The sequence below is a fragment of the Mobula birostris genome, chromosome 9, assembly GCF_030028105.1.
Source record: "Mobula birostris isolate sMobBir1 chromosome 9, sMobBir1.hap1, whole genome shotgun sequence".
NCBI lineage: Eukaryota > Metazoa > Chordata > Chondrichthyes > Myliobatiformes > Myliobatidae > Mobula > Mobula birostris.
In genome coordinates, this window is record NC_092378.1 from 53207361 (window position 1) to 53223317 (window position 15957).

General features: G+C 43.2%; 1 protein-coding gene across 1 annotated transcript in view; it reads left to right on the forward strand.

The window, feature by feature from the left end:
• The first annotated feature begins 10944 nt into the window (after window positions 1-10944).
• LOC140202757 (aldo-keto reductase family 1 member B1-like) overlaps window positions 10945-15957 on the forward strand; it is a 28908-nt gene continuing 23895 nt past the window's right edge. The window contains exon 1 of the mRNA XM_072268054.1: window positions 10945-11147. Within this exon, the coding sequence (XP_072124155.1) occupies window positions 11070-11147 (78 nt within the window). The 5' untranslated portion in view covers window positions 10945-11069. The remainder of the gene's footprint in view (window positions 11148-15957) is intronic.

Consider the following 15957-nt stretch of genomic DNA (forward strand, 5'->3'; position numbering starts at 1 on the left):
TATCTTCTATAAGCCCACTGACTCTCATAACTATACCTCTTCCCATACTGTCACATGCAAAAATGCTATTCCCTATTCCCAGTTCCTCCGTCTTCGCCACATCTGCTCCCAGGATGAGGCTTTCCGTTCCAGGACATCTCAAATGTCCTCTTTCTTTAAGGATCGTGGTTTCCCTTCTGCCGTCATCAATGATGCCCTCACCCGCATCTCCTCCATTTCCCGCACTTCAGCCCTCACCCCATCCTCCCGCCACCACAACAGGGACAGAGTTCCCCTTGTCCTCACCTACCACCCCACCAGCCTCTGGATCCAGCACATTATCCTCCACAACTTCCGCCACCTTCAACAGGACCCCGCCACTAAGCACATCTTTCCCTCTCTACCCCTCTCTGCTTTCCGCAGGGATCGTTCCCTCCACGACTCCCTGGTCCACATGACCCTCCCCACAGATCTCCCACCCAGCACTTATACCTGCAAGCGTAAGTGCTACACCTGTCCCTACAGCTCCTCTCTCACCACCATTCAGGGCCCCAAACAGTCCTTCCAGGTGAGGCAACACTTCATTTATGAGTCTGTTGGGGTCATCTATTGCATCCGGTGCTCCCCATGCGGCCTCCTCTACATCAGTGAAACCTGAAGCAGAAACTTGAAACATTGACTGTTCATTTCCAAGGATGCTGCCCGACCTGCTGAGTTCCTCCAGCGTATTGTGCATGTTGCTTTAACCTGAGTTTTAGAACTGGAGAATTACCTTGCAACTCTTGAACTCAGTCCCCCAACTAAGGAATGCCAACACTGCATATACCTTCTTAACCACCCTATCAACATGCACAGTAACTTTGAGGGGACTATCAATGTGGACCTCAAGATCCCTGTTTCTCTATGCTGCTCAGAATCCTACGATTAACCTTGTACACTCCTTTAAAAAAAAATCAATCTTCCAAAGTAAATTACTCCATGTTTTCAGATTGAACTCCATCTGCCCCTTGCTGCCCAGCTCTGCATCCTATCAATATCCCGTTGCAATCTAAGACAACCATCTACATATCCACAACACTACTAATCTTTGTTATCATCTGAAACCTTATTAATCCACCCTTCTAGTTCCTCATCCAAGTCGTTTATAAAGATCACAAAGAGCAAGGGTGCCAGAGCAGATCCCTGTGGAACACCAACCTCCAAGCAGAAAACACTCCAACATGAGGAAATCTGCAAATGCTGGAATTTCAAGCAACACTTATAAAAGTTGCTGGTGAACGCAGCAGGCCAGGAAGCATCTATAGGAAGAGGTACAGTTGACGGACCATCTACTACCAACACCTTCCTTCTGTGGGCAAGGCAATATTGAATCCAAGTTTCCCTGGATCCCATGCCTCTTGATTTTCTGAATGAGCCTACCGCAGGCAAGCTTCAACACCTTACTAAAATCCATATACACCATACCCACTACTCTACCTTCATCAATCTGTTTTGTTACTTCCTCAAAGAATTCAAGCAGGCTCATGAGGCATAGCCTGGTCCCCACAAAGCCATGCTGACTATCCCTAACCAGACTACGCTTCTCGAAATGCTCATTAATCCTGTTTCTCAGAATCCTTTCCAATAGTTTATCCAACACTGACATAAGACTCACTGATCTATAAATTCCAGGATTATCCCTATTAACTTTCTTGAACAGAGGAATGACACGTGCCACCCTCCAATCTTCTGCTACTACTCCTATAGCCAGTAAATAATCAAAGATAGTCAAAGACGCAGCTATCTTTCCCTTGCTTCCTATAGTTGCCTGGTGTATATACCATAAGCCTGGAGGTTTAACTATCCTAATGCTTTTCAAAAGTTCCAGTGCATCCTCTTTCTTAATGCCAACATGTTCCAGCAAGTGCCCAGCTCTGCATCCTATCAATATCCCGTTGCAACCTAAGACAACCTTCTGCATACCCACAACACTACCAACCTTTGTATAATCTGAAACCTTATTAATCCACCTTTCTAGTTCTTATAGAAGTCATTTATAACAATCTCAAAGATCAGAGGTGCCAGAGCAGATCCCTGCGGAACACCAACCTCTAGGCAGAAAACACTCCATCTGCTACCAACACCTTCCTTCTATGCGCAAGCCAATATTGAATCCAGGTTTCCCTGGATCCCATGCCTCCTAATTTTCAGAATGAGCCTACCGCAGGCAAGCTTCAACACCTTACTAAAATCCATATACACCACATCCACTACTCTACCTTCATCAATCTGTTTTGTTACTTCCTCAAAGAATTCAAGCAGGCTCATGAGGCATAGCCTGGTCCCCACAAAGCCATGCTGACTATCCCTAACCAGACTTTGTTTCTCCAAATGCTCAAATCCTGTTTCTCAGAATCTTCTCCAATAGTTTATCCATCACTGACAAGGTTAACCCTGGTCTATAAATTCCAGGGTTATCCCTAGTGTATGTTTTCTCTTTCTCTTGATTAGACATTCCTTATCTCTTGTCAACTATGGTTCCTTCACCCTACCATCCTTTGCCTGCCTTTGTATCAATAAAAATTACACAGAATGAATTAATTTACAGCCACTCCACCTCCCATTGGTAAATACCCATCATAATTTAAAACTGAATGAGGCAAGAATCCAGATTTCACCATTTATGAGATTATTGAAATATCTATTCCATATTGCTCTAGCTCATTAAATGGCTTTAATCCTGTATTTTGTCTTCCACAGTTTGTTGCCTTAGTCTTAGATACATTTGGTCTGTTCCTGCCACAATGGTACACAGTTAGGGGAAAAACTGCCTTGGGTTTTGAACTATTCAAAACTATAGCCCTGACATATTCAAAGCAAAGGGTGGTGTAGGAAGGGTGTTTTTTTTTGATAGGAATCAGTCCTGGTACTCCTTTTTGTAATATATTTTAATGAACTGGATGTGAATACAGGAGGTACAATTAGTAATTTTGCAGGTGACACGAACAGAGAGTCATGCCTCAAGGATGTGTGCTTAGCCCACTGATGTACCATCTCTACACTCATGACTGTGTGGGTAGGCACAGCTCAAATGCCATCAATAAATTTGCCGATAACACATCTGTTATTGGTTGAATCTCAGGACTGAGACCGATTATCTGGTTGAGTGCTGTCACAACATCAACGTGTGCTCAACATCGGTAAGAGTATGGAATTCACTGTGAACTTCAGGAAGTGGAGAATATGCAGATGGCAACTAGAGAAGAGGCTAGATTGGATCTGCTACTGAGCAATGAACCTGCTCTGGTGACAGAATGGCAGGTGAGCATTTCAGAGACAGTCACTGCAACTTCCTAACCTTTACCAGGGATATAGGAGCAGACTGTATGGGAAAGTATTTAATTCAGGGAAGGGTGCATAATGATGCTATTAGGCAGGAATTTGGGAGAGTAATTTGGGAATAGATGTACTCAGGGAAATGCACTATGGAAATAGGAAGGTTGCTTAGGAAGCACTTGCATGGGATTCTCAATAGGGTTGTCCCATTGAGGCAGGCAAAGGATGGTAGGCTGAAGGAACTATGGTTGACAAGAGATTGTGAAAGTCTAATCAAGAGAAAGAAGGGAACAAACTTTAAAATTTAGGAAACAAGGGCCAGTCAAGGCTCTTGGAAATTGTAAGGTAACCAGAAAGGAGCTTAAGAATGGATTTAGGAGAAGTGCACATGAGAAGGCCTTGGTGAGCAGAATTAAGGAAAACCCTAAGGCCTTCTATACATGCGTGAAGAACAGGATGACTAGAGTGAGGATAGGACTGATCAGGGACACACTGTTGAAGACACAATACAGGATTAAAACCATTTAATGAGCAAAAGCAGTATGCAGTGAGATTGAGTTTAGGAGCCAAGAGGTAATGTTGCAGCTCTATAGGACCCTGGTCAGACCCCACTTGAAGTACTGTGCTCAGTTCTGGTCGCCTCACTACAGGAAGGATGTGGAAACCATAGAAAGGGTGCAGAGGAGATTTACAAGGATGTTGCCTGTATTGGGGAGCATGCCTTATGTTATGAGAATAGGTTGAGTGAACTCAGCCTTTTCTCCTTGGAGCGACGGAGGATGAGAGGTGACCTGATAGAGGTGTATAAGATGATGAGAGGCATTGATCATCTGGATAGTCGGAGGCTTTTTCCCCATGGCTGAAATGGCTAGCACGAGAGGACACAGCTTTAAGGTGTTTGGAAGTAGGTACAGAGGAGATGTCAAGGTTACATTTTTTTTATTATATAAACGCAGAGAGTGGTGAGTGCATGGAATGGGCTGCCGGAGACAGTGGTGGAGGCGGTACTGTATACAAAAGGGTCTTTTAAGAGACTCCGAGATAGGTACATGGAGCTTAGAAAAATAGAGGGCTATGGGTAACCCTAGGTAATTTCTAAGGTAAGGACATGTTTGGCACACCTTTGTGGGCCGAAGGGCCTGTATTGTGCTGTAGGCTTTTCTGTTTTCTATGTTTTTATGGAATAGATATTTCAATAATCTCATACATGGTGAAATCTGGATTCTTGCCTCATTCAGTTTTAAACTGTGATGAGTATTTACCAATGAGAGGTGGAGTCCCTGTGAACTTCATTCATTCTGTGCAATTATTACTCATACAAAGGTAGCAGTGTGACACCATAGTTTTGCATAAAAACTTGTGCTTCAAAACTAGTCAGGCTTCCGGGCAGGCTGTCCCAATATTATAATACCACTGATATCTACTTGACAATTCTACACAATGCAGGACAAATCCAATTACTTCCCTGTGATTAGATCCATTGACTTAATTTTTTTTGAAGATACATACATTGTACATCTTTCATTGACAGTCAGAGTCATAGAGCAGTACAGGACAGAGAGAAGCCTTTCGGCCCACCTAGTCTGTGCTGCACTGTTATTCTGCCTAGTCCCAACGACCTGCACCTGCACCATACCCCTTCCATCTATGTACATATCTAAACTTCTTTTAAATCTTGGACTACCAGTGATAGACTCTAGTCGTTTATCCTTGTCAGCTTGTCATCTGATTGCATTTGTTACATTAATAGCCAGAAGATCCATTTTATTTAAATGGAAAGATTCTAATCCCCCCACTACACTTCAGTGATTTTCCCAAATGATAGCATGCCTAAACTTGGAAAAGATTAGGAATGGTACTATGGATCCTTCAGTTAAATTTGAAGAAACTTGGAATCTGTGCTTGTACATGTTAACTGTTATTATTGTAAATCATTACTGTTAAGTTTATTAATCTTGAAACTTAATAAAAAGATTGAAGAAAGAAAGAAAGAAATCTTAGATTTGAACCGGTAACCACCAATTCTACTGGCAGCTTGTTCCACACTCGCACCAATCTCTGAGTGAAGAGGTTCCCCCTCATATACCTCCTGTAAAGTGGCCATTAAATGTAGATTTGTGGTTTTTCAAATTTACAGATGGCATTTGAGCTGTGCCCAGCCACACAGTGTTGGGTGTAGAGAGAGTAGAGCAGTGGGCTAAGCACGCAACCTTGTGGTGCGCCAGTGTTGATTATCATTGAGGAGGAGATGTTATTTCCAATCCGTATGGACAGTGGTCATCCAGTGGAGAAGTCAAGGATTCAGTTGCAGTGAGAGGTACAGAGTCCCAGGTTTTGGAGCATTTCAATTAGAACTGAGGATATGATTGTATTCAAAGCTGAACTCTAATCAATAAATAGTGGTCTGATGTAGGTGTTACTATTGACCAAGAGATCCAAGGCTGGGTGAAGAGCCAGTGAGATTGTATTTGCAGTAGAGCTATTGTGGCAATAGGCAAGTTGGCAGCGGGTCCAGGTCCGTGCTTAGGCAGGAGTTGATTCTAGCAACGACCAACTTCTTAAAGCACTTCATCACAGCATATGAGAATGCCACTAGGTGACAGTCATTGAGGCAGTTCACCCTGCTCTTCTTGGGCACTGGATTTATTGTTGCCCTTTTGAAGCAAGTGGGAACCTCTGATAGCAACAGTGAGGGATTGAAGATCTCCTTAAACACTCGTGCCAGAGGGTTGGCACAGATTTTCCAGAGGCCTACCACGTACAATATCATGGCCTGATGCCTTGTGATGGTTCTCCCTGTTGAAAGGTATTCTGACGTCAGCTTCCGAGGCAGAGATCACAGGGTCGTCATCAGTGTTCCCTCTAAGCTGCACAGTAACTGGAATACTCCCGCACACATGACCTTTACTGCCGCACAGCTGGAGTTTTCTTTTATATAATTTTGACATTATGCTGATATAACTTTGAAATATATGGCAAAGTGCATTTTTGAAATGCAACCACAATCAGAATCAGGTTTATTATCACACAGATGTTGCAAAATCTGTTGTTTTGTTTTGCACCAGCAATTCAATGCAATATATTAAAAAAAACTATAAATTGCTTTAAGGAATATTACACGTGTGTGTGTGTGTGTATATATATATATCTCACACATTTTAGACACACACACACACATATATATATATTTTAGCCAGAGTTCAACTACAAGAAGGGTGAGGCCATCTTCTTTGGCAACTGATCCTAGCAATGCTTTGTTTCCTTTCCATGACCTCTAAATACCTGTAGGTGCTGGGAATCTGCTTTGGAGGAGCTGGGGGATACAGCAAGAATAACCAAAAATAAATAAAAACTGGGACTATAGGAGTGGCCTTCCTCACATTGGCAGGTAAGAACCTGATCAACAGGTGAGAAGTACCCTCAATGTTGCTGCATGCAGCAAAGGTATTATCCTTATCCTGTTCCTGCATCGTGGCAGTTACCTGAAGGATTTTCTGTTTTATCTGAAAATTCAAAATGGAATGTATTGGCATTGCAATGCACAAGTCTCCAGAGAACGAAGGAGAAAGCATAGAGTGATGGCCACCTTTGTATGTAATTGCATTATGCTGTGCTTGCAACTAAAGTCAGGCTCCAACTGTCCCTCCGTGCTGAGGTTCTATCTTTTCATGGTGTTCCAAAGGATGACTCATATAACTTATTTAAATCCTCCTAGAGGACAACCTTGTTGCTGTTTGCAGGCCTGTGTGCCTCAATGACCGTGTTGGCTGGAATCAAGGCTTTATGCTTTGGCTCTTGGTAGGCTCACCCATGCCAAACAGGTCAAAGGGCAGAGGCCAGACTAAGAGTGGTCCACTGGATCTCCAGGTTCGGGGGTTCAGCTCAGAGCTAACAACTGTGACTGGTAAAACAAAACTGTTGCAGAAACAGCAATGAAGAATCCTTCTACATCTGAGTGTGACGGTATTCCTGAGTCTCCACCCGGGACTTGCATGACTGGCAGTAGTGAAAACCAAGAAGCTACTATCAGGAAGAAGGAAGCCCTGAACACCACCAGAGATAGAAGACCTTCATTACTGCCCTAAATGCCAGCCACGTAATGGCCAGTTTATTTACATGTCAACAGGACAAAGGAAATTGTTACGACTTCAGCAGAACTCACACCACTTATACCCTTTTCTATCAGGTAGTGTAGTAGTTTGCACAATGGTTTACATTACCGGCGACCAAGTTTCAATTCCCACCACTGCCTATAACAAGATCGTACATATCTCAATAAACAAATAAATAAATAAATATCAACAGCACTGCTATGGAAACTGTGAGCAGTATCAAACTCCTGGGATTGTACATCTCGCACAATCTCTCTGGTTCCAGACCACAATCAGGAAAACTTTTTGAGAGGTCTGAAGAGAGCTGGACTATGCACATCTATGCTCAGGTCATTCTACAGATGTGCAGTAGACAGCATCCTAACATGCTGCATTGCTGCAGGGTACAGAAACTGCACTGTGGCAGACAGGAAGGCTCTACAATGGGTAGTCAAAACTGCCCAACGGATCACCAGCACGAACCTACCTGCCATCAAGAATGTACTGTATATCCAGAAAGGTGCTGGAAAAGGCCCAATAACATCATGAACGATCACATCCACCCTGCTCATGGACTGTTTGTCCCACTCCCATCAGGAAGGAGGCTGCATAGCATCCACATCAGGACAACCAGACTCAAGAACAATTACTTTTCCCAATTAGTAAGGCTAATCAATACCTCCACCCACTAACTCAACCCTCCACAGCCCCAACCACCACTACTTTATAATTTCTTGCCTGTCACCTTATATACAGACACTCCCTTGTTTAGCTCCACTTTATAGACATACAATCAATTTACTTAAGCTATATTATATATTTATCCTTCAGGACTCAAAGGAAGGAAGAGACACCAGAATAAAAAGGTGGGGGAGGGAAGAAGGATAATGAAGTGATAGGTGAAGTTGGGTGGGTAAGACAGCGAAAGGACTGGAGAGGAGTGTGGACCTTGGGAGAAAGGGAAGTAGGGGAGGCACTAGTGGGAGGTGATAAGAAGAGGCAAGAGGACAAAGTGGGGAATAGAAGGGGGAAGCAGAAGGGAAAGAACATTGACCAGAAGAAATCTATATTGATGCCATCAGGTTGGAGGCTATTCAGATGGAATGAGATGTTGCCCCTCCACCCTGAGAATGGCCTCATCCAGAGCATAATTTGTCTTCCAAGAGTGATTCTGAGCTTCCTCTTTCTACTACTTTTCATTTTCAGTCTCACATATGCTAACCTTTGTTACAACTAATGTATTTCAAAACTAAAGAACAGTTGTGGCTACAGCTTGTTTTGGAGGGCCTAATTGGGCAGGTCATGTTTGCCATATCAGTTAGGAATTCAGTAGTTTCTAAAGCACTTCCTAATAGGATTGCTTTGAGATAATATTACAGATCTCAAGACTGTCACTTGATCTTTGTGCATCTCTCTCATTATTCTTTCTCATCTGTTCTTCCCTCCTTCCTCCTGCATCATTACTTCTGTCCTGTATCTCTCTACTTCTTCCCTGATTACCCCATCTTCTTCCTCTTTCTCTTCCCATTTTCTTCTCTCTATACTGGCAGTAAGATATTAAAAGCGAGTCTTTTGATAGTTGGGTAAGTGAGGAGCTGGGGGGGGGGGAATACAGCAAGAATAGTCAAAAATAAACAAAAACTGGGACTATAGGAGTGGCCTTCCCCACATTGGCGGGTAAGAACCTGATCAACAGGTGAGAAGTACTCTCAATGTTGCTGTATGTGGCGCAGGTATTATCCTTATCCTGTTCCTGCACTGTGGCAGTTACCCGAAGCATTTTCTGTTTTATCTGGCAATTCAACATGGAATGCGTCGAGGCATTGCAATGCAGAAGTCTCCAGAGAATGGAGAAGAAAGCTGGTTGTCATAGATACCCCACTGCCAGTTATATTGGTGGTATTTAGGAAAGCAATGAAGGTCTTCCATCACTGGCAGTGCTCAGGGTATCCTTCATTGTGTCAGTAGCTCGGTTTCCACCACAGTCAATCATGGAAGTTCTGAGTGGAGGCTCAGAAATACCGTCATAGTCAGATATTGAAGGACTCTTCATTGCTGTTTCCATAACAATTTAGTTTTACCAATCAAGGTTGTTAGCCCTGAGCTGAACCCCTGAACCGAACCCCTGAACCTGGAGGACCGGGGAACCAAGGTTGTGGTCCTCTTGGAATGTCATAGATTAGCCTTCAATTAATCATTCCTCCTGCAAAGCTGTCATGCACTGTGGATGCAGGATTTCCCCAGCAGTCAAGAATCCAGTGAGGCAAGTTTAAATGCAGTTTAAGTCATTAGGAGCTGGCAGTGACTGTAAAATCCTGCCCACTGGTTCAGGATTCAACCTTTATAGTTGTATGCTCAGAAAGAAAATTATAAAGGAACTAAAATGTGGCATGCTTATCTCATACAACACCATCAACTTCATACTGAAATAAGGAACATTTATTTCAATTCCAGAATTTTTAGTCTCCTATCACAAATTACTGAAATTGTACAATAGCTTGATAAGGTCCAACCCAGAATACTGACTAGACATTTCAACTCACTGCTTAATCAGCAGAGCAAAACTGGCTATCTGGAATGGAAGTCACATGAAGACAAAGCAGGCTGTGTCCAAGTGAGGTGCATTCTCGTTAAAGCAATCAAAGTTCTTACTCATCCAAAACTGCCTATCTGGAATGGAGGTCACATGAAGACAAAGCAGGCTGTGTCCGAGTTCAGGAATATGAGGTGCATTCTCGTTAAAGTAATCAAAGTTCTTACTTAACTTGGTAAGGATGACTAATTCCCTGGTAGAAGTTACTTTTAAGAGGGACCAGTCTCAGTATGAAGGCTCAGCCATTCGGGACACGAAGGGGAAAGAAAAACCCTTCACCGAATGAATGAAATTTCTGGAATTCTCTATCCAAGAAAGCCGAGGAGGTTCAGTCATCGAGTATATTGAAGAAATACTTTTTCTTTGTATTCTTACTGAGAAATAAAGTACATACCTTGACAAAGCACATTTCAACTTTGACCAATGATTTGAACAAAATGATGTTATTATATGCTGTTTTATCGTTATCCATTTTACCAATCTTTTGTTCCTTTCCCTGTGCTATTGATTAATATCTTTTGTTATTTAATCTGTCTTCCGTCCAGTCACCCAGATTTCATTTTGTTCTTCCCAATAACCTTTTATCACTATCATTTCCAGTCCTTATAAAAATTGTTAAAATAACTTCAAAATTGATGTTTTCCCTCCTGTCTCGCATACTGTACTGAGAGATTACTACCAGCCCTTTCTTTCCCGTTCAGAGCGTCCGTAGACCCGATAGTCAGTCGGTGGGTGGGGTGGAGGGAGGAGGAATGTGGGCAAATAACCGGTTTGGAAGGGGCGGGGTCTATTGCGGGCGCCCTTTAAATGACAGCGCCTGTTAGCCAATCGGAGAAAGGACTGGCGTCAGCAGGCAGGCTGGAAGGGTAAAGGAGAGCGGTGTGCAAAGCCCACCTTTGAGCGACAGCAACTACGAGCCAATCAGAGGAGGAATTAGCTTCAGGAGCGGGGTGGGGGCAGGTGCGAGTTTATTTTTGCCGTTTAAACGTACGTGCTTGCTAGAATCTTCTATGTGGTGGTAATGCACTGTTAAGGTGGATGCTAACCACCGTAAAACAAGATACAGACAGAATCTTCTATTAGCGTGCGTCATGGCTGGTGGTGGCGCTTTCACTATTACCCTCAACACTGGAGCTCACATGCCCGTTGTTGGGCTGGGGACCTGGAAAGTGAGTAAGTGAGGTAGTTGCCGTCGTTCCGTTCAGTGACTCGAAGGATGGGCACTCGGCAAAGTTAAACCTCACCGGAGTTCTGTGCGCTTGGTCAATGTCACTCCCCGCGCGGTGGGGGGGGGGAATGGGGTAGCGGTCTGTGCCCCAAGAGCATGCGGGCCTTACCCCATCTCCCACACCCAGCTGCGGGCCGGACCGTGGGTTCGGGGGTTGCCCCCCAAGCGCTGAGGTGATGGGGTGGGGTGGGGGAACGCGCGATCACCATCTGCGGCGCGCATAGCCGACTCGTTCTCGGTCGAGTGAAGAACTGATAGTGTGGGGTGGGGGAGAGTTGTTCAGACGCGGGTTAACACGCTGTGTTGGGGGGGGGGGTGTTTATTGCAGCGCAGGCGAGACTGAGTGAGGGGTGCCCGAGTTCTGGGACCGGACAGTGCTGTAAATCTCCCCGAGGTAGGGGCGTTACTGCTCGCACAGATGTGCGCGGGGTGGGGGGGACGGTATTCTCGCAAAGGAACTTCGTCTTTAAAGCGAAAGCGTGCAAGCCATTCCTTAATAAACAAGTGTGTGTGTGATATGTTAACTTCAACTTGTCATATTCTCCTTCGCCGTTATCTGAAGGAACATAAGTTGCATCCGCAGCGCTGTCTTTATCCAGAATAACCCCGAACAAAAAAAATTCAAGTGGGAGATAGGAGTTGGGGAGGGTGTTGATGTTTACATCTATAGGTCCAGTGTCAACGTACTAATGTGATGCCTTGCAGACTAAGCCAGAAAGAAGTTCGAGTGTTCTGTTTTCACTAATGGACAAATACCCGGGTAGAATTGAGCTTTTGTATCTGTTTTATCCAGCACCGGAATGTAAATATCTGTTTGAAGTGTAAGAGTGAATCTAATCTAACGAATAAACAGCCAATAGGTGCTCTTTATTATAAACTAGTTTTTTTAATTTTCTTTTTAGATTTATGTCTTCATTTATCTTCAGTTGAAAATAATCTGAATTCACAGTTTCATCTCCAAAGTATTTGTTCCATGTGTGCTTGGGGAGATCGTTTCCAGACAACACGCCGTTTTGAGCATAATGGGGAAACCTGGATTGAACACAACAGGAATTCTGCAGATGCTGGAAATTCAAGCAACGTGCATCAAAGTTGCTGGTTAACGCAGCAGGCTAGACAGCATCTCTAGGAAGAGGTACAGTTGACATTTCAGGCTGAGACCCTTCGTCAGGACTAACTGAAACGTCGACTGTACCTCTTCCTAGAGATGCTGCCTGGCCTGCTGCGTTCACCAGCAACTTTGATGTGTGAAACTGGATTGCAGTTTGTTGGTGACTTTCAGTCACCGAATTCTGGTCAGCACTGCTGGACTAGAATGCCTTCTGGGATGAGATTACAGAGTACCTGGAAGCACATGACAAGATAGGCCAAAGCCAGCATGGTTTCCTGAAAGGAAAACCCTATCTGACAAACCTACTGCAATTCTTTGAGGAAATTGCAAGCAGGAGACACAGGAGACGTGGTGTACTTGGATTTTCAGAAGGCCTTTGACAAGGGGCCACTCATGAGACTGCTTAGCAAAGTAAGAGCCCATGGAATTACAGGGGAGTTACTAGTGTGGGTGGAGCATTGGCTGGTTGGCAGAAAACAGAGTGGGAATAAAGGGATCCTATTCTGGCTGGCTACCAGTGGAGTTCCACAAGGGTTGGTGTTGGGACTGCTGTTTTTTATGATGTATGTCGATGAATTGGACTACAGTATTAATGGATTTGTGGCTAAATTTGCCGATGATACAAAGATAGGTGGAGGAACGGGTACTATTGAGAAAACAGAGCTGCAGAGAGACTTAGATAATTTAGGGGAATGGGCAAAGAAGTGGCAAATGAAATACAATGTTGGAAAGTATGGTCATGCACTTTGGAAAAAATAAACAGGCAGACATTTAGATAGGGAGAGAATTCAGGATTGAATGATGTCTTTTTAGAACTGAGATGCGGAAAAATTAACTTAGTCAGGGTGGTAAATGTGTGGAATTTGCCACGAGTGGCTGTGGGGGACAAGTCATTTGTGTGTATTTAAGGCAGAGATGGATAGGTCCTTGATTAGCCAGGGCATCAAAGGGTATCGGGAGAAGGCAGGGGAACGGGGATGACTGGAGGAATTGGATCAGCCCATGATTGAATGGCGGACAAGACTCGATGGGCCAAATGGCCGCCTTCTGCTCCTATATCTTAAGGTTTTATCTCATCTCCATTTTGTACAGTATTCGTCCTGGTATTCCTTCTTGCTGAATCCTCTATTTCCAGTCTGTGCTCCTTGTCTCTTGATTGCTCTGAATGTTTGGACTGCTACTCAATTGACCCATTGCCTGAGTGTACACTACTAGAATTTCTTGGCCAGTGAGTGTTCATACTGCAGTGCTGAGGTCTGACCAATTTTTGATGACCAGGAGCTTTTAATTGTGCAAATAGTTCTATCCAAAAGTAACTATTCTGCTTTTTTTTTTACTTAAAAAGAAACGATATTATTTTGACTTGTTGAGTTCAATGGGGCAAATACAGTATTTTAAATATTTTATGGAGAATGTTGGGTACCAAAGCTGTTTGGAACTACCATAGATGTGAATTCTAGCAGTAGTAGTGTTAGCTGTGATGATGCAAAGGGTGTAAGAAATCTTGATAATTTTTGGGATGTAGGGTTTAAAACTTTGCTAAGTAGTATTGTGAATAACCAGGGAGGGTGTTTAAAGGTGAGCAAAGATTGGCTGGACCTACTCACATTACAAACAATTTTGATTTGGAAAGCTAGGATGAGTTATACTTTTTGAATTGAGAATTTTGTCATGTTTTCAGCTAAGTAATTTTCATGATCAATTGGAGGAAATTCACTGTTTAACATTAAGCCTGTAAGATGAAAGTAACCAGTAAGTGGAGAAAGAGGTGGGTGTGATCAGTCAACATTCTATGCAAGGGAAATAAACAATAATTCTTTCAAAACTCCGAATGCCACTTTACATGGTTATCCAATGATGAGTTTTGATGTTACCGACCTTGGTTGCCTGATCAAGTCTCAATGCCGCCAAGTACAGATCCCATACTCAACCTAAAGTTACCACAGGTCTTTCTGGTGACTGCCTGCTGTCACATCACAGCTTATCCAGTGATAATTCCTGTGTTTAAGACAGGTAAGTGATACAGTTTGAATCCTTGAGCCTGTCTGAAAGTACTGGGACCTCAGGTGTATTGTTTTTACAGCTTGATGACATTCTTTCTCATTGAGGTAGACTGAAAGCAACTTTTTCAGAGTGGCAGAAATCAAGATTGAATGAAGCAAATGGAAGGCATTACATGAATAGTGAAAGCGTTCAAATTCTGAGGATGGAATGGATTACGGGGGGGGTGGGGGGGGAGATGTCTGGTGTTGGGTGGGTATACACCAACAGCCCATGCATATTGTCAGTAAAGGATAACATTCTTTAGCATAATATCAGAATTAGGGAAAACACTGAGAGCCAAAGAGGAGGAAAGCTGTCAAATGACTGAATAGTGAACAATGGGTTTATAAAAGGGAAATTGTGCATGACAATGCATTGGATTTCTTTGAGGAGAGTGGACCGAGTACAAATTATGTATTTTAATTCTCAGAAAGCTTGTGATAAGGTCCACACACGTTGGACATTGGTGATAAAGTACTAGCATGGATATGTTGGTTGGAAGGAAAGGAATAAAGGGAAAATTTAAATGCAGATGCTAGAAATCTGAAACAAACGGAAAAGCTAGGAAAAAGCTTAACAGGTGGGGCAATGTTTTGTGTCTGCAACCCTCAGTTTTTCAAGTACTGCCTAATCTGAAATTCATCTGGAATTTTCCATTTTCATTTGTTGTAGTAATTGAAGCATTTACTTTGAGTTGATGGGCTATCATTAGAAGGATAAAGGCTTTGATGCCATACAAAACTGAGATTGAAAGATCTCTGGATACTAAGATATGGAGATGAGCAGGATAAAAGCTGTTTGGGGCAGAAACTGGTGAGCTTACTGAGTGGTCGTCTCCTATTTCCTCAAACCATGTGAGCATGCCCTTGCTAGTATAGAAGGGTGGAGAAGATTAACAAGGAAAGGAGTATGGCTTAGTATGGTATGTGATGGTTTTTGAGGAATGGAATATAAAATGCTGATATTGCCAGAACTATATAAACAAAATCAAAGCAAAAACAAGCATGTAGATGCTGGAAAATGGAAGTGAAAAATACTGAGGATACATTCAGTCAGGCAGGTTTCGTAGAATGAAAATGATGAACAGTGGAGCCCAGTGTCATTCATCAGAACTACTCAGTTTCCACTTGACCTGAATATTCCAGTATCACTTGTAATATGAAATTTCCAGTTTGTCAACTTTAATGCATATAGATTGGTGTCATTTTCACAGGAAAGATGTGATGGAACACAAATCTACAGCACATTAGTCCTACAATTACAGGCCCTTTGGCCTACAATCTTGTGTCACCCATGTATCCGACCGCACAGCCTTCTATTTTTCTAAGTTCTGTATATCCATCTAAGAGTCTCTTAGAAGACCCTGTTGTATCTGTCTCTACCACCTTTGCTGGCAGTGCATTCCATGCACCCACTACTCTGCGTGGAAAAACTTGTCTCTGGCATCCTCCTTGTGCTACTTGCAAGCACCTTGAAACTGTGCCCCTCGTGTTACTTCAACCCTAGGGAAAAAGCCTCTGGCGTTCCACATGATCAATGTCTTGCATTATCTTGTACACCTCTATCAGGTCACCTTTCATCCTCCGTTGCTCCAAGG